Raw genomic sequence first — 25,213 nt, forward strand, 5'->3', positions numbered from 1 at the left:
TTATTATGAGGGCACCAGATCACAAGGATACTGCTGCCTAATTGCCAAAGCAAGAAGGGAAAGACAGCTTCTCTCACTGCATGCAGCCAGCATTCACAGAAAATTCCCCCATAACATCACTTTTCAGCTGAAGACTTTGATGAATGTTTCAACAGTTTACATATGAGTTCAGTTTAGGTGCATTCACTAAAATTCAATTCATTCTGGAGAAGGAAAAAGGTTTAAGGAGGAGACAGAAGGGTCTCACCATTTAGACTCATCATTTTTCAGCAACATTATGAACTTTGGTAATTTTTTCTCCCCGATATGTTAATGCTGCTGAAAAACTGTATCTGATACCAAGAGACCATTACTCAAGTTTGACAGAAAGGTGCCAAGAAAAGCAGCCAGTTATGCTGCCTCTTCAAGGCTCACTTTCTTCCACAAATCAAGTGGCCCAGAGTCCTGTGCCCCACATACCTCCTGCTCTCTGTTGGGGTTTAAGCAAACTCTATTATCAGCTTATGTGGAACAGGACAGAGTCCTCCTGTAAAACTCAAAGCTGCCTCTTTTAACCTTATGTCACACTGGGAAGCAAAGGTCAGAGAGTGATTTACCATCATAGCTGTAAATGAGGCATTCCATGTAGCCAGCAGAATGCGGGTGGTCATTCTGGTCCCCGATGTTCACGGTCAGGGTGTTGGTGGAGCTCATGGGGGGCATCCCGCTGTCTGTGATCAGGATGGGCAGGTAGAAGGCCTTGTGCACCTCCCTGTCAAAGGTGCGCAGTGCAGTCAGCATGGCACTGCCATTGTGGAAGTCCTGCAGGCTGAAGCTGGTCAGGCTGTCGAGATCCCCGAGAAGGCGAAAGGAGAAAGGCGCTCCGTTCGCAGCAGTGTCTCGGTCCTTGGCGTACAGCAGCCTGCAGGTCTCGTTCATTGGGACAACCTGTGGAGAAGCTGTGTTTTCCCAGACCACTGGGTTATAATGTGCCTCAAACTCTGGCCCATTGTCATTTACATCCTGCAGAGTCACTACAACGGTGGCACTGCCAGTCAGAGGGGGCTGTCCCATATCAGTGGCAATCACAATGAGTTGGTACTGAGCCACTGTCTCATGATCCAGCAATCCTGCAACCATCAGCCACCCATCACTGTCCAAAGAGAACTGGCCACCGGGATCAGACTTGTTTAGCAGATGGAAAAAAAACCTCCCATTCAGGCCAGAATCCAAGTCCACAGCAGAAACCTGAATAACTTTGGTACCAACTGGTACATCTTCCCCAAGTGCAGCCACTTCATAGAACTGGGGATAGAAGACAGGAGCATGATCATTTGCATCCTCCACATAGATCACACAGTAAGCAATGCTGAAGAAATCCATGTCCTCTGCTTTCACAGTCAAATTGAACACCCTCTCATGAGGCTTCTCAAAGTCAATCTGTTTGTGTAGTCGGATAAACCCACAGTTGTTGATTTCATCTGTCTCTATGGAGAACTTGCGGTCATTGTCCCCATCGACGATGCTGAACGTCACCATGGCGTTTTCTCCCTCATCTCTGTCCACAGCTGACACCACCACCACCTCAGTGTTAATACTTGCATTCTCAGAGACAAATGCTGTGTAAATCCTTTGCAGGAAGACTGGAGCATGATCATTAATGTCAGTCACCAAAATAGTGGCGGTGCCTGTCCCAGTGAGCCCTCCTCCATCTCTGGCCTCGACCACCACGAGGTACTTGTCTTCCTTCTCGCGGTCCAAGGCCCCCAGCACCGTAGAGATGGTGCCACTGACTGGATCAATTGAGAACAAGTTCAAATTAATTTCGTTTTTGACGTTCTGGATGATAGTGTATGTCAGAACAGCATTTATACCAGCCTTGGGGTCATCGAGGTCCACTGCTGTCATTTCCATGACAGGAGTGTCAGCCGGAGAGTCCTCAGGGATGCGGCCCGTGAAGCAGCCATCGGACACGCAGAGGAAAAGGGGCGCGTTGTCGTTCACGTCCCCCACTTCTATGATCACATCTGCAAAGCCAGTCAGTCCCTCTCCGCCCTCATCCGTGGCAAGAACGAGGAAGCGCCACGTTGATCGCTTCTCTCGGTCCAGCTGTTTGTGTGCGCTGATCTCACCTGTGCTCTCATTGATGCTGAATTCGCTGCTGGCTCCCTGGCCGTGCAGGGAATAGTTAATGGCATTTTGATCTGCTGCCTGGTCGGGATCCGTCGCAGAAACCTGGAACAAGCCACAGCAGGCAAGTGTTTATGTTCAAAAAAAAAGGGGAAATCACAGTTCTCTTATTGATGGCAGCAGGCTAAATGAATGGCGTGCATTTTAACAGCAAGCATCTATTCATTTTGAGTCATTCAAGTATTCTTTCAATAAACATCATGCACAGCCTAGAGAAACAAGATGAGGACGTTTTGACAGACTAATACATTCTACTCCCCAGTATATTTTGAAAAGAGAAAAACTGTAGGAAGAATCAAGTGAAAATAATAACAGTTCTGCTGAGCAAATATTTCTTGTGAAATTCTTTGGTGCTGGAATACAAAGGCAAACAGAGGCTGATTCTGTCTGAGTGAACAGACTGCTGTGAAAACAGCCCATACCTCCAAGCTGATAATCAGTACAGTCCAGAGAGTACTCCCAGCTCCTGATTTGCATCCAGGGATTGTTTGGGAGATTGCTAGCAGGGCCTACCAAGAACTACTCTAACAACAAAATAACGAAGATGATTGAGCTGGAGTCAAAGAACAATTCCGGGTAATGTTTATTTGGTAGCATAAATTTAACCATTACATACATGAGGTATACATGCCAACCATTCTGTGCTTATACAGTAACTCAAAATGTACCAAATCTTCTTTGTAAAGGACAGTTGTCACATTTTTCAATACTTAGAATACATAATTTTAGAATCAGTTTGGAAATGACCCTTAAGATCAAAACCAAGCGTTATTTATGATCGTCAAGAGAGCAAGTCCACCACGCAAAATTACCAGGCTTATTTTATTCTATTCTCTACAGAAAGTTGCTAGCTAATTCTTGATACCAGGCCTCACCCACTCTAAATTAACTATCCCTTTGGATCTGTGTGAATGGATAGGATTGAGCTGAACACAAAGCCAGGTTTTGCCCTGCTTTGTGGAAACTGCTTTACCTTCAGGACAAGTACAGGCAGATCTGTGAGCTCCTCCAAGACACTGCCCTGGTATTCATTCTGAGTGAAGACTGGTGCTTCATCGTTCTTATTGACAACATTGATGATGATAAGAGTGTGGTTTTCCCATTTTCCATCAGAAGCCACAAGCCGGAGCTCATAATGTTGTTCTTGTTCATAATCCAGAGGCTGAGCAATGAAGACAGTTCCAATCTCAGGTTCCACATCAAAAAACCCTTTCACATTTCCTGAAGTGATCTGATATCTTAGTTTGGCATTTGCACCTATAAGAGAAAGAAACAATTGCTCCCTGTTCACTTTATGAATGCTCAATCCAGCTATGCACAAAGGACATGTAGCCAAGAGAAACTCTACTTGCCCAGACTGTTCTGGTGTGTGTGTGTGAGATAAAACATAAAAACATACACAGAATGATCTGTGTATGTAATTTGAAGGTTTTGTATGTGGTAGATGTGAGGCTAGGTTTGCACTTATACTTACAAGTATCATTTACAGACACAGACAAGCACTTGATTGATAATGGAGAAATTTTGTGCCTCTAAATTACCATGCATTCATTTGCCAATAATAAAGTAACATACTATGAAAATACAAGAAGCTGTTTTTACTCAATGTTTCCTAAGCTTCTCATTTCAAATGCCAGTATTCCTTTTTTTTAAACCACTGGGTGGTGCTAAAATATAACAGAAGTCCTCCATTTTGAGCAAGAATTAATCTTAGAACATTCCACCTGTGCAACAGCAGTTGTTTGATTGCTGCAAAACTTTTAGGAACAAGAACAAAACTTTTAGGAACAACAACAAATTGCTTAGTGCTTCTGGTTTATTTATTTGGAAAAGTAAAAAATACATTGCATTCCAGTATACAAAGTCATTTCCTAAATTAAATAGGTGAGCTGCTAGGAACAAAAAGAATATTCAGCTTTTTAAGTTCTGAGTCAGCTGTGGATGAGAAGATTAGAAGAGTATGGATGGCTAGCAAGTGAAAAGGCTGTGCTCAGCATTAGTGTTTGGAAGGACTTGGCTACCTTTGCAGCAAGAGTTTGAGCTTCACTTGCTAGCAGCTTTAGTCAAATTCTCCCAAGTGCAGCAGCTGGTTTCAAATGGTCTCTTTACACCTCCCTCATGGGCACTAAGAGGCACAGGCATTGCAGCACTGCCACAGAAAGGAATGGCCAGCTCCCTCCTCTGGTTCTCATTTGGGCTCTGCACCAGCTGGCCTTCTTTTAATCAAGAGATTTGTTTCTCTTGGGCAAGTTGAGATGGACCAGCTCACAAAAGTAACCAAAATGCAAAGATAGGTAGATGCTGGTAGACTGACTCTGCCCATCTGGAAGCTGATGTCAGTGTGAGCCCAAATGAGTCTGACATTCCCTTTCTTCCTGACTTCATTTCTGGCCACATCATCCCACATTTTCCACTGTTTGTCAGATTCTTCCACAAGCATATTTAACCCACTAACTCACCACAAAGCACACATTTGATATTCTACAATAGTGGTAAACACAACTGACTCCTAAGGAGAACTTGAACGAACAGGAATCAGCAAAAAGCAAGCATGTGCTCCAGAAAGAGTGAGTGTAAAGTTACAGCAGTGTTGTGATGCCAGGTGATTTCATTCTGCCCCAAAGACATTGCCAGCTAACTTAACCTCTGCACTACAAACCTGAGCACCTAATCAAAGAAATGCTCCCATGTGCCCAGAACTTCTCTCCCTTCTCTCCCCCCTTTTACAAATGTTTGAAATGTGGAATTGTCTCCTGAATGCTCAGAACTGTTTGTCTGTGAAGAAAGCAGCCCTACACACACAAACACATGGTAAACTTAAAAAGACATGCAGGGTCCACTCACCCTCATCTTGATCATTTGCTGTTGCTGTCACAACAGGAGTTCCAACATCCCTGTCCTCATCTACGCTGACCTCATACACCGACCGAGGAAACGCCGGAGCGTTGTCATTCACATCGCTGACAAACACCCTCACGTAGGCTGTGTCTAAGGAGGAGATGCAGGAGGAAAGCACAGTAGAAATGGCAGAGGTGGACATACCTGCCAAGCCTATGAAAGTTAAAAAGCCCAATACAGAATTCCTTAGTTTTACCTGTGTTGGGCTGCCCGTGAACACCAGGTCTAGCAGATTCTGATAAGTCCTGAGACTGAACTTCAATCAAGTAAGAGGCTCTTTTCTCTCTGTCAAAAGATGCCTGGGTAGAAATAATTCCTGTCTCAGGTTCAATGGTGAAGAACTGATAATCCTCATTAGCATCTTTTAATATTAAGTAGTGAACCTAAAAAGGAAATAGTTAAAAGAGGTTACATTTTCAATTTTCATTTGTACGTCCAAGTGCTGTGACCTCCCCCTTCCTCAGTAGCCTCCTAGCTCTTCCTGCAAAGTAGCAACACTCTGGGGAAAGACAGAACATAATTTTTCTAAGTCTTTTGTTCATTTGGATATAAAAAGTGCAGAATTCTCAAACAGAAGAACGTCTGTACCAGTGATATCAAGGCCCATCAAGCCCAGTATCTAATCTCCAACAGTGGCCAGTAGGAGCAGAAAAGAATGACAATGAATGACAAAAGGAGAGAGAATGTATGGACTGGCATTTTCCCTGGTATCTCCTCAGCTTCTAGTAATCCACTGTGCTTCTGATCTCAAAAAAAAAAAAAAAAAAAAAAAAAAAAAAAGTAGCTAAAAATTTGGGTCCTGTTCAACAAGACTGCTTAAATTAAAACCTCCACCAATGGAAGATATTCACGTTTTTCCCTTTAATAAAGGTCATTCTCTAAAAAAACACCATTTCCACCCCCCACCCAAGTCATGCCCAGAGCAGCACCAGACTGTTCTACCACACAGGTTACTCTTCAGAAGCTGCAAAATGACAGTTCCAGAGCAGCAGATCTCTGCTAGCTACAGTTTCTTCACAGAAGAGTTAGTTGGATTTTTAGAAATCACTCAGGAAAATGCAAAGAAAATGAGCAATTCCCTTCAGAATTCTGCTTTTTTCTAGGGTTGGGTTATTATTACTATGATGGTCAAATGATGGTTTGACCAATGATGGTATTTAGTCGACTATAATCACTAATGGCCAGTTAAAAATATGAGCTAAAGAGGCAAGAGTTTGGAAACGTCCTGCAGCCACATCCACGTGGCTTGTCATGGGAGCAGCCCTGAGAATCCTGCAGCAGTACTTTGTCATTGCTGGATCAGGATGAGCTGCCAAGCTGCAGGACCCTGAGATCACCAACAGCATCTTCTCTGCCTGCATCCCATGGGATGCACATCAGCCACAAGACAGACAAATGCTTGACAAGTGCTGTAAGAAGTGCTGGTGGCTCATTACCCTGCCAGCTGCTGACTGCATATTCTCATTAATTACAATACTACCACTTGGGTATTGTGAGGAAAAGAACTGGATTAAAGTCAAACCTGTCCATGCAGGCCAGAGTCCAAGTCCATAGCTAACACCTGGACCACGGACGTGCCAACATCAGCTCCTTCTGGCACAGACACCTCGTAGTTAGAGGACATGAAGAATGGAACATTATCATTGACATCTGAAAGGGAGGTGATGAGGATCATGGTAAGAAAATATTTGAAGACATTTTAGTTTACTGTGTTTTGGTTTTTTTCCCCCACAGTTGTATTTTGCTTGGAGGAAGAATTTACATTGTTTATTGTAATAAGCAATCTTGCTCTGGCTTTTCCTGTTCTCGTGGTGGCAGTCAGGAAGCATTTTACAGACACTGGGCAGTTTCTGGGAGATAGTGGCCTAATCCCAGATGAGAAACTGCCTAATGATTTGACCAGAGACATACTAAGTCCATGAATTCCAGGACCAGGAGAGCTTCCATCCACAGCTAAGCTACTGAAAAGGGATTTTTTTTCTTGTGAGCAGAATGAAGTTTTTGCATAATTTTGGTACCAGTAACTGCACGACAGGAAAAACCTTCTGGGACAGAGTCCATAACCTACAATGAGGCTCAGACTCTGCTCTGCAGGCTGAAGGGGTTTTGCATTGGTGGATTTTGGACAGGACAATGTCATGATAAAGTGAAGCAGGAAAGTTGGATTCCCTTTCAAATACTACCCCATTCTCATTTCCACGGTGGTGGAAGACAAATGTTTTTGCTGGACACTTCATTTATTCATATTTTCATTGAATGTCTGCCTCAAAGTAACTCCACTAATCCTGCAAAAAGCAGGGATTAATATCAGATTTACAGCTTTATGTGGATCTACCGGAACAGAGCCTTATGAAAAGACCCTGCTATAAGGAGGTTTGGATCAAATTTTTGAAAAATTGCACTTATCATAAGGATCTTTGCAATTTTGCTTCTGTAGTTGTAATCTCAGTATGCAATGGAAAATTCTGAATGCAGCAAAAACCCCTAAACAGATATCCAACACAAACCCAGCCTATCTGGGCTGTTTCTGTTTCTATAGCACAGACTATTTCCAGTAATACTCATCTCCTTTCAATAGCTTGGGAACAAGTACTTGATTTCTGCTCCTTTTGAAAGAAAATCTTTCTAATTACCTTTACAGAACCAGGCACTAGTGCTGCCTAAACATTCAGACAGCCCATTTTTGCACTATTGCATCTCCACATTTGATAGTTGTACCTAGGAGTTTTCTCACACAGATCTTTTTAATGACTGCAGAACTTTTTACAGTACAGAAATGTAAAAAGCATTCTGAGGCAGCCTGGCATCTCATGAACATTACCTTAATTTGTGGCATTATAGTAAAAATAATAAGAATATTGTTCTGAACAGCAGCAAAGCTTACCTGTTATATTCACACAAACAGTGGCAAAGGAAGCTAAAGGAGTCATTGCTACATTTTGTGCCCGGACTGTCAGGGTGAAAAACTTAGTTGTCTCAAAGTCAAGTGGCTCAGCGACTAGAAGAGAAGCAGATCCATCAGCTCTGTTTGGCTTCAGATAGAAACGAACTGGCATGTTAGTCTCTGGAACTTGACCCTCCTCCAGATTATACGTAACCCTGGGATCACCAAGAGGGGATGTGGCTTTGATGGTCTGAAGAAGAAAAGAGCCACCACATACATTCATGAAGCACAGGGTTGCAAGTGTTAGGTGCTGAGTTTGATGGCAGAAGCATACATACGTGTATGTTCTCCAAGAACACACACGCCTGTATGACTCGGGTGACAGACAAAATAGAAACATTTACAGAGCTGAGTCTTGTTTTACAGTATCTAGGTTTGATGCAGGTGTTTAATCAACAGGAAATTTATCTGCCTGTAAATGTGCCAAGCACAGCTGAAGGAAATCCCTCCTCTCTCCTCCTTCCAAAGCAAAGCCGATCCATAAGGAGACCATTTCTCCAATGTATATTTTACCCAGTAAGTTGCAGAAAAAAAAGCCCCAAACCTTAATTTTTTTGCAAATGCTTGAATATTACATACAGAAGGAGGAAAGCAAGAATTATGTGGCAATATATAGAAGGCACTGTCCTTAAAGACTAAGTCTCTATGGGTTAAAAAGGATTTGGTTTGAGTCAGAAGGGTCCAAAGCAAACTGTGTCACTCCATGCTCTCCTGCTAAACTGAAAAATGCTTTAGGAAAGACAAGCAGATAGCACAGCCCACTGAGGATGGAGGAGTGAGGAGCTGGCCCTCGGCAGGAACACTCAAGGATTTCCTTTGCTGGCAGAGAACAAGTCTTGCTCCTGTAGAAGCACACCTTGAGGGCCATTTGGGCAAGAATTACAGGGAAAACTGCTGCCAGCTGAAATGCCAGCCTATTCTGTGACAAACTTTAATGGTCACGCAGCAGTGAAGGCTCACAAGGGAACAGTGCAGGGCAATGAGGCTGCAGAGTGGGCATCCACTTGGAGCACAGCAGAGGAAGAAGTGGAAATGAAGAGGGAGAGGAGTAATCAGGCATTTAACATACCACAATGCTGGTGTCACGAATGGTGTTTTCGGGGATGGTTACCCAGTAGGTGCCCTGCTCCCAGCGGGGGGGCTGGCTCCGTGCACTGGTGACCGTCACCGTCAGCTCCACCGTGCTGCTCCTGTTCCCCCCGTCTGTCGCTACAATATAGCGGCTGATGCGCATCGGCTGCCAAAAGACACAGGGGATACTCAAAACTATCTTGTACAAGCCAGGAGATTGCAATTAACCCTCTGCGATGGATTTGAGGGGTTGGAGTCTCACATTACCTGGGGTAGCGGGCAATTCACATACACCCAGCCTGTGCTGGGGTTGATCTGGAAGTATTCCAGCTGATGCTCTAACATCGAGTATGTGACAGCAGCATTCACACCCTGGTCACGGTCGTGAGCTGCAACTCGGAGGAAACTCATCCCCACCGGAGTGTCTTCACTAAGGAAGTCTTTGAAAAGACAAAGGTATTGTGAGCAGGTCTGTTCTGCTTTACCAGGCTGTATTTGTAAAGAAATACCCCTGTAAAACATCATTGTTGCCTTCATGGGAGATTAAACACTTCTGTGCTGAGGCAGGTTATAAAGTACTGCCACCAACAGTGTCCATAGTCCCTTTTAGCCTCCCCTTCCCTGTCCCCTGCCACGCTGGGCTGTTAGTGAGCTGCAGGTGATGCAGATTTACTGACACTGCTGCTGCCAGCACTGTGCCTCTCCACGGCGCTCGCATGCCCACTGCTTCAGATCACAGCCCAGCCTGCTGGGCTCAGCTGATGATAAAAGCAGCTGGCACCAAAGGGAATTCTGTGTGAACTGAATTAACCTTGAATACGAGTGGTGCTGGCAGCGCTGCCAGCGGGAGGCACTAGGCAATTGCAAAGCACAAAGACTCAGGTCACAAGCAAAGATGCCTCCAAACCCTCAGTGTTTTGGAGAAGCTGCCCAGGGCAAAGGCAATGATCATTTTATATGTGTCCTTTTCCTTAGGTTTGACTCCCTGCTCCCAGAAATCCACCTGTGTCAGAGGTTGTGTCCTTCTGCCCACAGTTCTAGAGACACCAATCCTTCTTTGAACCTGCTTGGATAATTGTCATCTAAAAATCAGGTGTCAAAGTCACACATTTGAAGAGCCCACTGCACAGAAATTAATTTTGTCCTCCTAAAGCCTGATTTCTGGAAGGGACACCAACCAAATGATGGGAAATCATAAGCAGTCATTTCCTGCTCCCCTCCACTCTGTGAGGCACAGTTTTATATGAATCTATCTCATCCCTGCCAGCTGTCTTTATTCCACAGTCATATTCACATTACACTGATTTTTAGTCCAGCTCTTCCCTCTATCCTCAGCCATCCAGTCCCAATTCCTCCTCCAAGTAGCTATGTGTGCTTGCCTTGCCTGACTGTGTTTGTGAGCTGTTTCCTTGTACTAAGGCTCCATCAGCTCAGTGTATAAAAAATGACAGTAGGAAGGCTGCTGCAGTTGGGTTTAGGCAACCCAGTCAGTCTGTTAATTCATGTCTTTTTCAGAAACTATTTCATACCTTTGATCTCCCTCATATGTGTCTCCTTTAGCATTTTTGAGGTGGGATAATCAGAACTGCATGCTACTTTCAAAGTGGGCATGTTTTCTGTTTTGGTCTTCTCCTTAAATGTCTACAGTCTGTAGTAGTGGAATAGTACAACTTTAAACAACAGCAACCACTTGCTCCATGAACAATAATTTGAGATTTAATTGGCTTCACTCATCCCTGTGTCATTTAATTGTCCTGGGATTCTTGTCTTTGGTATGTCAGTAACATACAAAGCTTATCTCACAAGAGATTTACCAGCACTAAGACAGATTAATGAAAATTGGATTAACTGCCAAAAATAACTGCAAAATACTCCTTTTTTGTGTTTATGCTTTTGTGTGTGTGTATGTCTGTGCCTGTGTTTATGCTGTCTTTAACAGTCAAATTCTGTTAAATTGCATTGTAAGAAAATAGACAAAGTTACTTGGAAGGGTGGTAGTCTCTCATTTCATGTGCTTTGCCTGCTGCTGACACAACTTTAATGTTTACTGTACCATCCGTACTACAGTTAAGCATTTCTTTAACGTCTGTTTTGCAGACAGGTGATAAGATGCATGGCTAAATCAGGAATTTGACAAACATCCTAGTACTGAGAGTAAAGAACCAGCAGTTTCCAGGATGAATAGAAACCTATGACTAATGGCATTTGATCTGGTTAGGGGAGAAGCTATTTTCAATTCTGTGACGTTCAAGCATTGATTACTTATGTAGAGAGGCTGGGAAAGTGCTAGGCATAACATGGCCTTGTTATCTGCAGTTTTGCCATCTCAAAAAGCTGCCTTTGCTCCAGAACCTCTGTACCCTCTGTTCATGACAAAAGAAAGAAAAATCTGCCTGTTCCTCAGAAGTGCTGAAGCCACCATAATTACAAATGCAGCTTCTCAGCTCCACAGCTTTAGAGAATAAAAATCATGGGCAGTTTCACCTGAAGGACATGTGTGATGGTAGAATAGAAAAGTTCATCTTTGCACCAACATTACCTCAGGAGTTGTCTGCTGTGCTCAAAAATATTTCTCTCCAGAAAGATCATTGCTACCCAGCTTCTCAGTGCTGCTTTGGCCAGGTTGGCAGAAGACACTGGTAAGAATGTAGAAATGGCTATTCCAAATCTACACATTTTAATGAATTTGGCACTTATAATTAGTCACTACAAGATACTTTAAAAGGTGAAACACAATCTTCCTTCTGTCCTTGTACATAACTCTGAAGTGTGGATATATATTTAGCTCATTTCCCAGCATGTCACTTCTTGTTTAAGTTCGAAAATATAAACATCCAATTTATCCTTTTGAAATGCTGGCATCTGAGATGTTAAAGACAATTTTCTTACATGCCATCTTTATTTTAATAAGGCATTGGTCACTGCTCCATGACATTTTTACACAAGTGGCAAAAAAACTCCAAAATGAAGTTGTTGGCAGATGCATCAGCAACATTTTTTTTTCATATTCAAGTAATTATGCAAGGAAGGACCTGTTCCAGTCCAACAACTAGAGATTATGCTCATGACTTGTGGACGACATTAAATATAGAGAGTCCAAGTGTAATGAAATTCAGGATTTTAGTGGAGAAGCATCAAGTCAAATTAAACAAAAGACTGATGCAAAGCATATCATGTGGGGATGAAAAAGGGAATGTCACCAGGGCAAATGGGAAAAGCTAGCTCAGCAGGACAGATACAGCAGGCATTGGCTGCCAGCCAAAGGCAGCCTAGAAACAAAGGATTTTGTGGTGTTTGACATGACATAAATGTCTATTCAAACAGAGGTGCTATGCTACAGAGACACGGATGACAATTGTACTTCTAGTCAGGGTTGATGATTTCCCAGCTAGGATGTCATGTTTTGTTTTGGGACATCAAATAAAAATTCAGTGTGGAAAAGAGCTGGACAGAGAAAAGCTGCAAAGAGAAGGGATCAGATCTGCCTCATCTGCAGGACATCTGCAGGACAAAAACAAGTATGTCCATGTTTTTAAGAGAACTGCAATAACTAAAGAGGACTGGCTAATTCTGCACATTTCCACTGATGATGGGTTAAATAGCAACTGGCTGTCTTGGGTTGCAATATAGGATGTGGCCAGAAATGTGTATTCTATCACCATCTGTTGAAGCTGGGTAGGGCAGTGATTCCTTATCTCTGTGGCACATATTATCTGCTAATGGGCCATCTTTAAAACCACGTGGGGCAATCATCTTTATCTTTTCCACAACCCATCCCTCCTCCAGGAAGATATCATCTGCTGCTGGGCCATTGAGTCCCACTGTATGACTGATAAAATTACATCATCCCACTGGGAGATGCTCCAGCCAGGCGGAGGAGCCAAGCCTTTCTTACCTAGATAAAATACTTAGATTTTGGACAGCAAGTTACTTTCTTTCCACTGGATTCCAGAGGAAAACCAGACCTTTTCCACATCATTCCTGGACCTTCAGAGGAAAACTGCATCCTTCTACAGGAGCACTGCTTCAGCTGAACCACATCTGCCCCAGCAGGAGGATGCAGCCACCATTTAATGGGACTGCTACCAACACCCTGACTGACTGACAGGGTGTCAGGTTGTATTCTGACTCTGTCAGTGTTTTTGGGATTGATCTTCGTAATACTGTATTTCTATTTTAATTTTCCTAGTAAAGAACTGTTATTCCTAATTCCCATATCTTTGCCTGAGAGCCCCTTAATTTCAAAATTATAATAATAATTTGGAGGGAGGGGGTTTACATTCTCCATTTCAAAGAGAAGCTTCTGCCTTTATCGGCAGACACCTGTCCTTCAAACCAGGACACTGGTAAATGAAGGAAGGAACAAAGGAAGATTGGTCACCTAACAAGCTGACCACTGTAATGAGGAATAAGCAAAGGAGATTCAGGTGGCCGTGGTGGGACAGGTGGGCAAGCAGCACTCACACTGGTAGCGGCTGTTCTCAAAGGTGGGGTCGTTGTCGTTGAGGTCGGCAATGAGCACGGTGAGCTGGCACACGCCGATCAGCGGCTCCCGCGCCTGGTCCGTGGCAGTGACACACAGGGTGTGCTCCCGCTGCTCCTCCCGGTCGAAACTGCGCGTGGTGCTGATGGCTCCTGCAAACACAGACACCCCCTGTCCTGCGTGCCACCTCCTGTCACAGACCAGGATGGATTCGCAGACAGGAATCTGCACTCTCCTGTGCAAAAGGAAGCTCTGACCGCATGCGACACAACCATGAAGCTCCATCCTCACCAGCCCTGTAATGCACATCTTGGACCAGACCAACTCCAGTTCCTGTCCCTCCCCTCCTCACATGTCACATGTCACCTTTTTCCTGCTGCCCTGATAAGAAGCTCAGTCTGAGTATCTTGCTATCTCATGGCTCATGGAGCACAGGACTTTCTCCTTCTCACTGAAGGGTCTCCCCAGGTTTATTCCAGCCCAAGTATACAGTAGATAAATCAAACAATTTTCTCCAAATCTTCAAGTTTTCCTCCCTACTAATCAAGTCTCTCCCTACCTCACCTATTTTATTATTAGCATATTTTGAACTGGCCTTCTTGAGGCCACTTCTCTGCTATGCTCAGAGTTCTTCAGCTCTGTTGTAGTCCCTTCCAGTCTCCTGCGCAGTCCTAGACATAACAATTTCCCATTTTCCTATTTTTATTATAGAAACATCAACAACTGTACAACATCTTCATTTGAAATAAATCATATATTAAGACATTGTTGACCTGTTCTGGTACAAGGGTTTTGCCTGCAGTGCACTTGATCTCCTATTTGTGCATGAGATGAGAAATGTGGTTACATTATCGGGAAGAATAAACTTAATCTGCAAAAATCACACTTTCTGCTCTGCATTTTTATAGCTACCCTTGATACAAAAAGGAAGGTACGTGATACAGAACACATTTTTATCTTCTTATTCAACTGGGGCTTGTTTCTCTATTTCATTTGTATTTGGGGCCCCAATATAATAAGAATGTGGATCTGTTGGAGTGGATCCAGAGGAGAGATATGAAGATGATCAGAGGGTTGGAACACCTCTCCTGTGAAGACAAACTGAGTTGGGATTTTTCAGCCTGGAGAAAAGAAGGTTCCAGGGAGACCTTTCACCACCTTCCAGTAACTAAACATGGCCTACACAAGAGCTGAAGAGGGTCTATGGGCATGTAGTGATAGGACAAGGGGTAATGGCTTTAAACTGAGGGAAACAGGTTTAGATCAGGAAGAGATTCTTTACTGTGAGGGTGGTGAGACTCTGCCCAACATAGGTTGTCCAGGGAAGCTGTGGAAGCCTCATCCCCGGAAGTGTTCAAGGCCAGGTTGGATAGGGCATTGGGCAGCCTGATCTAGTGGAAGGTGTCCCTGCCCACAGCAGAGGTGTTGGAAATCAATGATCTTTCAGGTCTCTTCCAACCCAAAACCTATGATTTAAATCACTACAACTGTCATCTAATCTAATCTAACCTAATCTAATCTTCATAGCTATTTACATACCCTGAGCATTTCCCAGTGTTCATCCTATAAACTGTCACAGCTAACTCTGCAGTTACATAGTTAAGCATGAACCCACATGGACATAGGGATGGAGCAGCATTTTCATTAGAACACAATGTCATTTTCACTTGTCCTCAGTAACCTGAAGCCACTGACCTGTGTCGGGGTCAATGCTGAAGCCCAGGGAAGCTCCATCTCGGTGCATGAGCCCATACTTCACCTCTCCATTGATGCCAAGGTCTGCATCATAGGCTTCCACCTGCAGCACATGCGTGCCTGGAGGCTGATTCTCCAGAACCCAGGTGCTGTCACTGTAGTAAGCGCACTAAAAACACACCCAAACATCCGACCCTAAATATTACACAGAGGCATGTGAATTGCCTGCACAGTGTCAATATTTTTTTCAGCAGGTCTGAGAAAAACTTGGAAGAAAATCACTATTGCTTATGCACACAAATAAATCAATCTTTAAGGGAGAGGAAGGAAAAAGGAGAATGAAGACTTTACACTTCCTCTATAAAGAGAGCTGACTGCTTTTCACTTACAAGCTCATTCTGCTCTGCACACACAGACCCTTCAGCCCACCAGTAGCTATGGAGACTCTATTACCCCAGTTATAGCTTACATGGGAAAAAAAAATCTCTGCAGAAAGACATCTTACCTCTCTAAAGACAGGCTTGTTGTTATTTATGTCATTAACTCCTACAATAACCTCAGCAAAACTGCTGAGAGGAGTGGGTCCCCCCGAGGCATTGTCGTCTATGGCAGTGACATTCAGGGTGTACTGTGGCCCTTTCAGACTGGGTGGTGGGTTTCTCCGGAGTTTGATGATACCTGAATTTGGAAGCATAAAGTGTCATATTAATTTACTGTGTAAACACACGAAATCAAGTGAGCATTATATTTCTCTGTCACTGTATTGCTGGTTCAGTTTGTACTTTGGTTGCAAAGCACAGGAACCTGTCATCTTATTCTGCACAGCCTTGGACCAGGATCCCAAGTTTTGGCTGGTAGTTGAAGAGCAGCCATGACATCAAAGAACTAATCCTCACTGATACAAAACATCCCCATTTGTGGATTATATAAATTTGGTACTTTCTTACAGTTTGAGACATTCAGGTGGAGTAGAGTCAATAAAGATTAGACAGTAAATAACTGTGTTCTTAAACCTCATTCCTTACCTTTCTGGCTATCCATCTCAAAGTTGCCCTCCTCATTGCCTCCTGTAATCAGATAAAGGAGCCCATCTCCATCAGGGTCCTCTGCCCGAACAGTAGCCACCAAGGTGCCAGGACCAGCATCCTCCGAAAGGAAAGTCCTGTAACTGATGCACACAAGGGAGCAATGGCAGCACAAAGTATCAGAATAACCATGTTAACTATCAGCAAGATTATTAATTCATTATGAATGGTCTTTTAAAGCTTTGGCATGAAACCACGGAATCTTAAATGGGTTTAACATATGACTTCGGTCTTATTTGTTCAACGTAGGGTACTTATTTTAGGATTGTAATCATGTACTTTTGATATAAGTAATTCTGAAGGATCCTTTGGAGGATAACAATATGCACCATAATACACTGCACTGTAAACCAGGATTATATATCTCCTAAAGTTGAGAAAAAGGACTAGTATCTGCCATGCAGTGTTTCTTGTGTCCCTATATATTAATGGATACTACACATCAGATACTACAGAGATGAATGCAAAGAAGTACTTAATTTTGTATATAAATATATGTATGTTTTGTATTTAAAATATGTCCATACTTCAAAATTATGCAAAGAGTAGAAATTGTATTGGCTAGGGACAGGAAAGAAAAAGGAATCTTAAACAAGCAGGGGCTCATGAAATTAGCTTACAATACAATCTGTTGATGCTAAATTTAGGTTTTAGTGTTTGCAAACTACCATATTTATTTGTCACCTATTTATACATGGAAAATCGCTGTGAGACCGAGGAGTCAACGCAGTCAAAATCATTCCCTGTATAGATAGGTCTTTGATTCATTCTGTTCTCTCTCTATAAAGTCAACATACTGGTATCACAAATGATGTATTTTTTTAATATACGACCTAGAAATGAAAGTCCAACTCCTAAAGCCTTTGTCTATAGAAATCACCCTTCAATTTCACTGGTGCACAAAACAAGTGGCCATTTAGCCAAGTGCTGCTAAGGTTACATGAGCAGCATATTTTAAAGCCAAGGCAGGTGCCCAAGGTGCCTTACACGGGCTGGGAGAAGACGGGAGCCTCGTCGTTGACGTTGGCCACTCGGATGCGCACGGACGCCGTCCCCGTCCGAGGGGGATGTCCTCTGTCCACAGCTATCACCACAAACTCGTACATGTGGTTTGCCCGCTCAAAGTTCAGCCTCTGGTTAGAATTGATGACCCCGTGACGTGTGATGGAAAAATCAGTGCTCTGAATGAAGTAAGAGATCTCAGCGTTGGAGCCGGAGTCGCAGTCTGTTGCAAGCACTGTTAGAGAACACATTTAACAGAACAGTCATACCAAGACAGCTCTGGTTTTTTGCCAGTTTTTGAGAACAGGCTGCTTCATCCATAAAAGCCTTTTTTTTTTTTTTTTTTTTTTTTGGTGGTTGGAGTCTGGGAACTTAGCAGGATGCTGGGAGTGAGAAATCAAAAGAACGCTTCCCTCTGCTCCAACCTGATCATCGCAGCCAGGTGAATTTGCAAGAGAGCTGTGATCTCAGAACTGCACAAAATGCTTTGTACAAATAGCAATCAGCACTGGTAATTAGCACACAATCAGTATGCACGTTGGTTGAACATTATCAGTCATAAACTAGTTCCTCACTCTTTCCAGAAATGCTATGTTCAAATTTAATTAGCTCCCAGCTAGTTATATACTGTTTAATTACCTGGTGCTTCAAGGTATGAAGAGTGATTAAACATTCCTACCCAGTAAGTGTTTATTGAGTATGCTGAGTGCCCCATCTGCTCAGAAGCAGCAAACTGGCACAACAAAGACCTGGAGCTCACAGCATAGCATCAAAAAGGATTTTTAAGAGCAGAAGCTCACCTCTCCAATTACCTTGCAATTTTTCTAGCCTAACAACAAGGCTTCACATCATACCTACACTGGTAATGAACAAACTCCTTATTCTACCAATGGGATCCAGATGCAGCCACTGTGGGAGCACACAGCCTTCTGTAGGCAGAACAGTGATTGCAGGGTGTGGACACCCCAGCAACCTGCTGCAGCATCATCCACAGAGGGGTGGCAGAAACAACCCACCTCTATCAGAATATCAACTCAAAAGAGGAAAGGAGAAGAGAATGATTTCAAATGCACACTGAAGAACTGTTCTACTTAGTTGCAAAAAATTTCAACTACATCTGCCTGTGGAAAGTTACTGATCTTTGTTTACAAGGATATTTAGACTGGTTGCAACATTTTGTTTAAAATCTCTCCAAATCCTGCTGTGACTAGACGTTTGTGTATGCTACAGACTACAAAATCAAGGGTTTTAGAGTTAATCACTCTATTGCTGCACTAACAGACAAAATATATTAAAAACTCAAGAAAGACTAAAATGACAGTGATTTAAATCTGTCAAATATAGTGGTTAAATACTGTTTTTAGAAAGGCATGCAGAATGTCAAAAACTTATTTGATTTGAAAAATCCTGATTTAATCTACAGTCATTAGTGAGCCATTGTAACCACTCACAAAAACACATTCTATGTGCTTAACGACACGCTTCTTTTCCCCCAGATGTTTTCTGGCAAATAAGGAATGTAGCTCTTACATGTACATGACAGAAACATGCCTTACTTCCCAATAGCAACTGGGAATTCTATTCCCTTCCATTGCATTCCATCCTGGAAACCTGTGTGCATTGCAAAGGATATTTTAAGGATCATATGCCAAACAAGCAGCTCTGTGCTGGCTTTGCACGTGTTCTGATCTAGCTAAGTTCAAACTAATTCTGGTTCAAAAGCTGACTGAGCTGCCAGCCACAGCTCCAAGCCTTGCTCTGCTGGCACAGTGATGCAGCTGAAGGTTGAGAGCCCTTTGAGAGCACCCTCTGTGCTTCAGACTTCCAGTGTGCTAAAATAAAAGCAACTGATAACTGAAACCTACATCTGCATCATCCAGTTTTAACAAAGGCACATATCACACCACCTTTTGCACTGCCACCAACAGCTACAGGCATACCCAGAATGGAAAAAGCTGTCTCATATTTGCATTTATTTTTGTTTGTGGATCACTCTGAGGCTGCACCATCCCACCCCTTGAGGAACTACAACGAGGGTAAGAGCTGTTTGTCTTTTTGTTTTCTGAGATACTTGCTTTGGCAGTCAGAGTTAGTAGCACAGGTCTCATCCTGCACAAGATGCAGCTTCTTTGCAGCCACGAACAACCCTGCTCAGCCCTTCTGCAGCAGGTGAGTCTTTTCCACCCATTTCCACTGATTGTCACTATACTTCCAACTCACACTTTCTTTTCTAAGATGGTTCTTTCTCTTGAAATTTACCCCATGTGGCAAGAAACAACACGGGATGCATTGCACAGCTTTGACATTCTACTTGCTTTGGACATGGGGCATTCATTTTTTTCCCCACAAGTGGAATTTTGATGAGCTTTACAAGTCCTCTGGACAGAAGAATATTGCTCTCTTTAAGTAAAATCACATGCTTAGGAATTTTAGGATTTGGTTTTTCTGACCAATTTCTTTCTTCCCAAGAGCAATTAAATCTAAAAGTTAAGTATGACAAGCTCTGAACTCTCTTAGCAAATGTTTAGAGGAAGCAGGCCCTGCAGCCTTACACAAGGAAAGTTAAGCTTCTTACCACCTCTGCAACCTGCAAGTTCAGCTCCAGCTTTGGGAAATTACATTTTTGTGTTTTTGCTAAGTCTTGCCTTGGCATATACTTCTCAGGGCTCATACCCCCTGAAGTCTTTTATCAGGATGCTATTTTAGCCTCTAAAAATGTCATCTGTGCACTCAGGGTGCACACAAGTGATACATGGCCATGTTAAAAACAACAAACATGGGATGTTTGGCCACAATCATAAATGTAAGTTCACATGCTTTCAAAATATTTTTCCTTTAACACTTTGCAAATCAGTTATACAGCATTAATGCTGTATATAATATACATATATATATGTATATGTGTATATATAATATGCATAATAATGCTATTTGACAAAACTAGCTGTCCATTTTAAAAAGACCTTAAGAAGAGAAAAACTAATTGCAGCTGCTTCTGGGATACAAAAAGATTGCCAAGATGAACTAAAAGACAGCTACAACATTTAAAGGAAACTAAGCACTTCCCATCAGCTGCTTTTTCTGTCCTTGGACACCACAGGATCTCTCCTTGAGCACAATACAGTGATCCTCATGTAAAGACACTCTACTTCCAGGAAACCTAAAAGTCATCCACAGATTGCCAGGACAGCTGCATCCACATCTGTGGAAGAGAGCACATAGAAGGTAACAACCTAGCAGGCCTGTGGCAGGACTGAAATGAATCCTTTGATGGTCCCCACCTTGCAGAAGGGACGTCCCAACAGGAATGGTTTCGGGAACGTTGTCTCTGCTGTAGATGGAGCGCTGGAATTCGGGAGAACAGTCGTTTTCATCGGTGATGTGGACCATGACCTGAGGAAAAAGGACACACTGAGAATGGATTTTAGCTTCTAAACTGCTAAAAGAGCACCTCCTCTGGGACACTGCAGTGGCAGTCAGTGCTTTTGCTGCTGTCCCATCTTTACACCTCTGATGCCATTCCTCTCATACCACCCCTGTAACATAGAGAAGTATTTTCTCCTCCACTCCCAAGATGGGAGCAAATCCAAAAAGTAATAACAAGAGGTATTTGCAGAGCCTAGATGTGAACCCAAGTCAGATGTCAGATTTCTGCCTGTTCTACAAGTCCTCCTCCCTGCCCAGCATCCTCACAGTGTCCTGGGCTATCCATCTGTGTAACCTGGAGCAATCCTAGCACGGATTGCAGACCATGGGTGGGACGTGAAGAGATTCAGGTACCTCAGTCACAGTGCTGAGGGTGCTCTCAGCTTCCATGGCTCTCAGCAGCAGCTGGTAGAGGTGGTGCTCACTCTCATAGTCCACGGGGTGGGTCAGGCTGAGCTCCCCACTCTCCTGCCTCACCCGGAACAGCCCGGACGGGTTCGTCAGGAGACTGTAGGAAAGAGGCTGGCTCTGGAAGGAAACAGCCTCAACAACTGCTACTCTGCAAAGAACGAGAGAACAACCTTTGCTTCAAAACAGTAACAACCAAAGCTGTCCCCTCAGCAGCTAGAGGAGGAGGATAGGATGAGGAAAGGTGTCTTGCTCAATCTCTGTCAATGCTTGGCTCAGCTTTGCATTCAGACTGGAAACCCCTTTTGCTACAGGGAGCACATCTACTTTCTCTTCTTTCACCAAACTCATTCACTGACACAGCAGTGCTGAAATAACAACCCATTTCAACCCCCACTAACACTAAAACATCCTTTTCTTCCCTATTTTTGCCTTTTAAATATTTGACAGCAGTTATTGGTTTACCCCCAGTTTCTCAGTTATTCCCAAGTAAGTGACCAACTATACTTCTGAGTTTCTCTGTAGTTGTATATTCAGAAAAGAAAAGGGTTCAGGCATGGATGAGAAACCCATGGAGCACAGGGCTTTCCAGATCCTGCTGTCCACCTTGGCAGGACATCAAAGGAATGTTTGCCTCCCTACTGTGACTTATGTTTTGAAGCTCCACCTCTCGCACCAGTCTCTCACCAGCATAATACACTTTTAGCTCATCTCACTAAAAGCTCCTGGGAAGTAGAGAAATTTCCCTCCTCTTTCTCATTCAGTCTCTCTTAAGGATTAGTGGCACATCTCCAGCAATTTTTCCTAGGTCATCAGTTTATTTTGAGGTTTCCTGCTCCTTAGAGGCCTCATGGCACAGTTCCACCTGTTCCTTAAAGCCCATTCTGCTCTCAAGTAGCTGAACAGTGACAATAAACTCAGAGCCAGCTTGAGAGCATCTCCCCACTGTGATTTGGCTTAGCTACTTTTCATGTAACAGCAGAGCCCCTTGGAGATTGAGATTTATCTATTTGTGCTCCACACTGGTGCTGTTATCTCAAGAGTCTGGCAATGACTAATCTTCCTAGAAATTGAAATACAAGTCAAATGGCACAGAAACTGCTCCAGATCTGGTTGGTCAAAAGATTATTTTCAGGCATTTGTTTAAATCACCAGGAGATGCATAGCCAGTAGTTTGGCTGTTCTAATTCATGATGCAAGGCACTAAGACCCCAAAAGCATTAAAATAATTCATGATTCATGCCCCACTGGAGACTCTGAAACATCAAAAGAGGTGTAATTTCTTTTAGAAAACACAACATGATTTTTAAAGTGTAATAGGCAAATGCATATGTGTAGCCCTGAGAAGCAATACCACAAAAGTTTCACTCTGCTGTGCTCTGTGAAGCTCCTCTCAGGCTGCAGGGAGGGAGCCACCTAACCAAGCAGAACTCACCTTTCTCCTGCTGGAGTGTTTTCAGGGACAAACACGCTGTAGGACATGTTGGTGAACTGTGGAGGTCGGGAGCCTGCCAGGATGGAAACGGAGGCGTAGGGGCTCTTGCTGCCGTTCTCATCAGAGGCTTCCACAGTAACCACGTACTCCTTGTTCCACGTCAGGGGCAAGCCAGTGGTCATGATGATGCCAGTGTCCTTATCCACCTGGAATCGCTCCTCACCACCTACCAACACAGGCACAAAGCTGCTCTCAGACAAGCCCACAGAAGGAACATTTGCACCTTCCCCATTTCAAGGTAAGCTATCCTCAACTCATCCACCCACATCCTTGTATGCACTTCTTTTCACCTTCCCAGTTGCTCACCTTGTCTTTCACTCACACTGTTTTGTTGACCAGTGCAGTGTAAAAGAGACAACAATGAGTAAGAAATGGAGCCTTAAGTTAACAGCAATCTCAAAATAAGCAAAGAAAATGGCAACAAGAAAGACTCCCATCCACATAACTTCTACTTACAGCACTTCCAGCTTCTACTTGCTGTCCATGCTGTATCTTTAAGGATTCCCCAAGGGAAAAATCTACCAATTAAATTACAAAATGGGAACACCTGCAACTAAACAGAATTCTACCCTTTTTCCCAGAGCAGCCCTACCTGCAAGGAGTGTGTAGGTTATGCCAGCAGAGGTGTTTCCTTGGCTGCTGGAGCGTGCCACCAGCTGGTAGACGAGCGTGCCCTTGCGCGCATCGGGGTCGACGCGCGCCAGGAACGGGAACGGGTGCATGGCCCAGGACAGCAGCTCCTCCTCTGGGGCCACCAGTGTCACCTGGCACAGGTACCAGTCATCATCTGCAAAAGGCACACGGGTTCTAGCTTGGTCACAAACTTCAGCCAGGAATGTTAACACCTCACCCATTAGTATCTGTAAACACACTGGGAAGGAAGCGTCCGCTGCAAAGGACATGTAGAGATTTCATCACAGTACTCTGACCTATATTTGAATTCACAGCAAGTCACTAACTGATGCTAAAGGATATATGGGCTTCTTGAAGAAATTTTCCTAAGCACATTTGTGTTCTAAAAGTGGCCTTAAGATTTGACTTCAAATTAAAATGAATGTGTTATTGAATGTAGAGAATAAATTTGAATAAAAAGAGAAACTAAATGTAGAAAGGGGGGTATGAAGAAAGGTACATTTCTCCTATGTATGAAATGCCTGTTAAAATATGATCATATACTTCAACAAACTGCACTGAGGTTGCAGGTCTGTGGAGGGCTACACCACTACAAAATGAAACACCCACCCAGGTGTGTGTGTCTCATACAGGAAACCTTTCATCTCTGCCTTCAAGAAGGACAAAGGCATCATCATTTCACACAGGATGGAAGAAGACAGGAGCAGGTGGACAAAACCAGCACCAAAGGCAAGAAGTAAGCAAGAAATTCCAAACCATTTTAAGTGTATGTCTCAGGGATGTAATATTAAATAAAAGGCTGCCCACAGACAGACATTCCCTGACACACCAGCCCTGTAGTTACAAGCAGCCTTACCCTGCAGTAAAAATACATGCTAGAGAAATTTCCTAGAGATAATCATTCCCAGGAAGGAAAAAACTTAACTGAAGTTTTGTGGGGTTTTAAATTATTTAAAATCATTTAAGACATGGTTTCCTTAGTTTTTCTTAGATTTGGTTTCTGGTTTTCTCATGTACCAGCACTGCATACAGGAGAACACTGGTTCACTTTTCTTATTTTTTTTCCTCTGTATTGCTGTGTAGAAAAGGCACAACCCACAGCATGAGGTAGTAGCTCAAAAGAGCAGCTGGAGCAGTCACTATTTTATCTATAGCCAAGAAGGAGGGTTGAGAAATACATGTCCTAATACAGACAGTGTTATTTTGCTAGTAAAGGGATGAAAACTTGTAGGCATGAGCATTTAAAGATATTTTTGTTCATTTATTGGTCTAATTCAGGCAGTTGTAATTTCTGCAGAGATTGGATATCTAGTCAAATATTTTCCCCATTTAGTGAAACCTGGAGAATGGTTTTAAAAATTAGAATTATACAGATTATTCTTAATATTGCTCCATGTAGGTGATCCATTTGTTAAGTATCAATCAGTAACAATGTCCTAATCCTGGTAGGTGTTGCAAAAGCTCCCTAAAGTCAGCAGTGAAACTGAGATTTGCATTTTAAAAAAGACAGACAAGGGAACAAATTTCACTGAGTTCAGGACAGCATGTCAGGGAAAATGTGTTGTTCAAAATTACCATAATTTTCTGGACTTTTACAAACAGTTCACCTTCCCTCTCTATGAAAGGTGTATTTAAATAGAATCATAGAAGAATTTAGGTTGGAAAAGGCTCTAAGATTATCAAGTCCAACCATTAACCTGGTACTGCCAACTTCACAACTAAACCTGGAATTAACTATCCCTGGAAATGTTGAAAAAGTATATGAGCATGGCACTTGAGGACATGATTTAATGGTGAACATGGTGCTGGTGATAGGTTGACAGTTGGACTTGATCATTTTAAAGGTCTTTTTGAACCTTAAGAATCCTACAATTCCAAGAAACCACGTCCATAAATGCCACATT

General features: G+C 43.1%; 1 protein-coding gene across 1 annotated transcript in view; it reads right to left on the reverse strand.

Annotated features, from left to right (window-relative positions):
* The window catches only part of LOC130250340 (neural-cadherin-like), a 42,879-nt gene extending 19,466 nt beyond the window's left edge, over nucleotides 1–23,413 (reverse strand). Inside the window, exons 1-17 of the mRNA XM_056485899.1 lie at nucleotides 23,269–23,413; nucleotides 22,617–22,842; nucleotides 21,128–21,332; nucleotides 20,629–20,740; nucleotides 17,333–17,582; nucleotides 16,286–16,428; nucleotides 15,766–15,938; nucleotides 15,261–15,429; nucleotides 13,547–13,717; nucleotides 9,350–9,522; nucleotides 9,081–9,248; nucleotides 7,952–8,201; nucleotides 6,590–6,717; nucleotides 5,264–5,450; nucleotides 5,014–5,157; nucleotides 3,143–3,426; nucleotides 597–2,214 (exon numbers count right to left, since the gene is read on the reverse strand). Of these exons, the coding sequence (XP_056341874.1) occupies nucleotides 597–2,214; nucleotides 3,143–3,426; nucleotides 5,014–5,157; nucleotides 5,264–5,450; nucleotides 6,590–6,717; nucleotides 7,952–8,201; nucleotides 9,081–9,248; nucleotides 9,350–9,522; nucleotides 13,547–13,717; nucleotides 15,261–15,429; nucleotides 15,766–15,938; nucleotides 16,286–16,428; nucleotides 17,333–17,582; nucleotides 20,629–20,740; nucleotides 21,128–21,332; nucleotides 22,617–22,842; nucleotides 23,269–23,398 (4,531 nt within the window). The 5' untranslated portion in view covers nucleotides 23,399–23,413. The remainder of the gene's footprint in view (nucleotides 1–596; nucleotides 2,215–3,142; nucleotides 3,427–5,013; nucleotides 5,158–5,263; nucleotides 5,451–6,589; nucleotides 6,718–7,951; nucleotides 8,202–9,080; nucleotides 9,249–9,349; nucleotides 9,523–13,546; nucleotides 13,718–15,260; nucleotides 15,430–15,765; nucleotides 15,939–16,285; nucleotides 16,429–17,332; nucleotides 17,583–20,628; nucleotides 20,741–21,127; nucleotides 21,333–22,616; nucleotides 22,843–23,268) is intronic.
* Nucleotides 23,414–25,213: the final 1,800 nt, after the last annotated feature.

This window comes from Oenanthe melanoleuca, chromosome 2 (assembly GCF_029582105.1).
Source record: "Oenanthe melanoleuca isolate GR-GAL-2019-014 chromosome 2, OMel1.0, whole genome shotgun sequence".
In the NCBI taxonomy this organism is placed as follows: Eukaryota; Metazoa; Chordata; class Aves; order Passeriformes; family Muscicapidae; genus Oenanthe; species Oenanthe melanoleuca.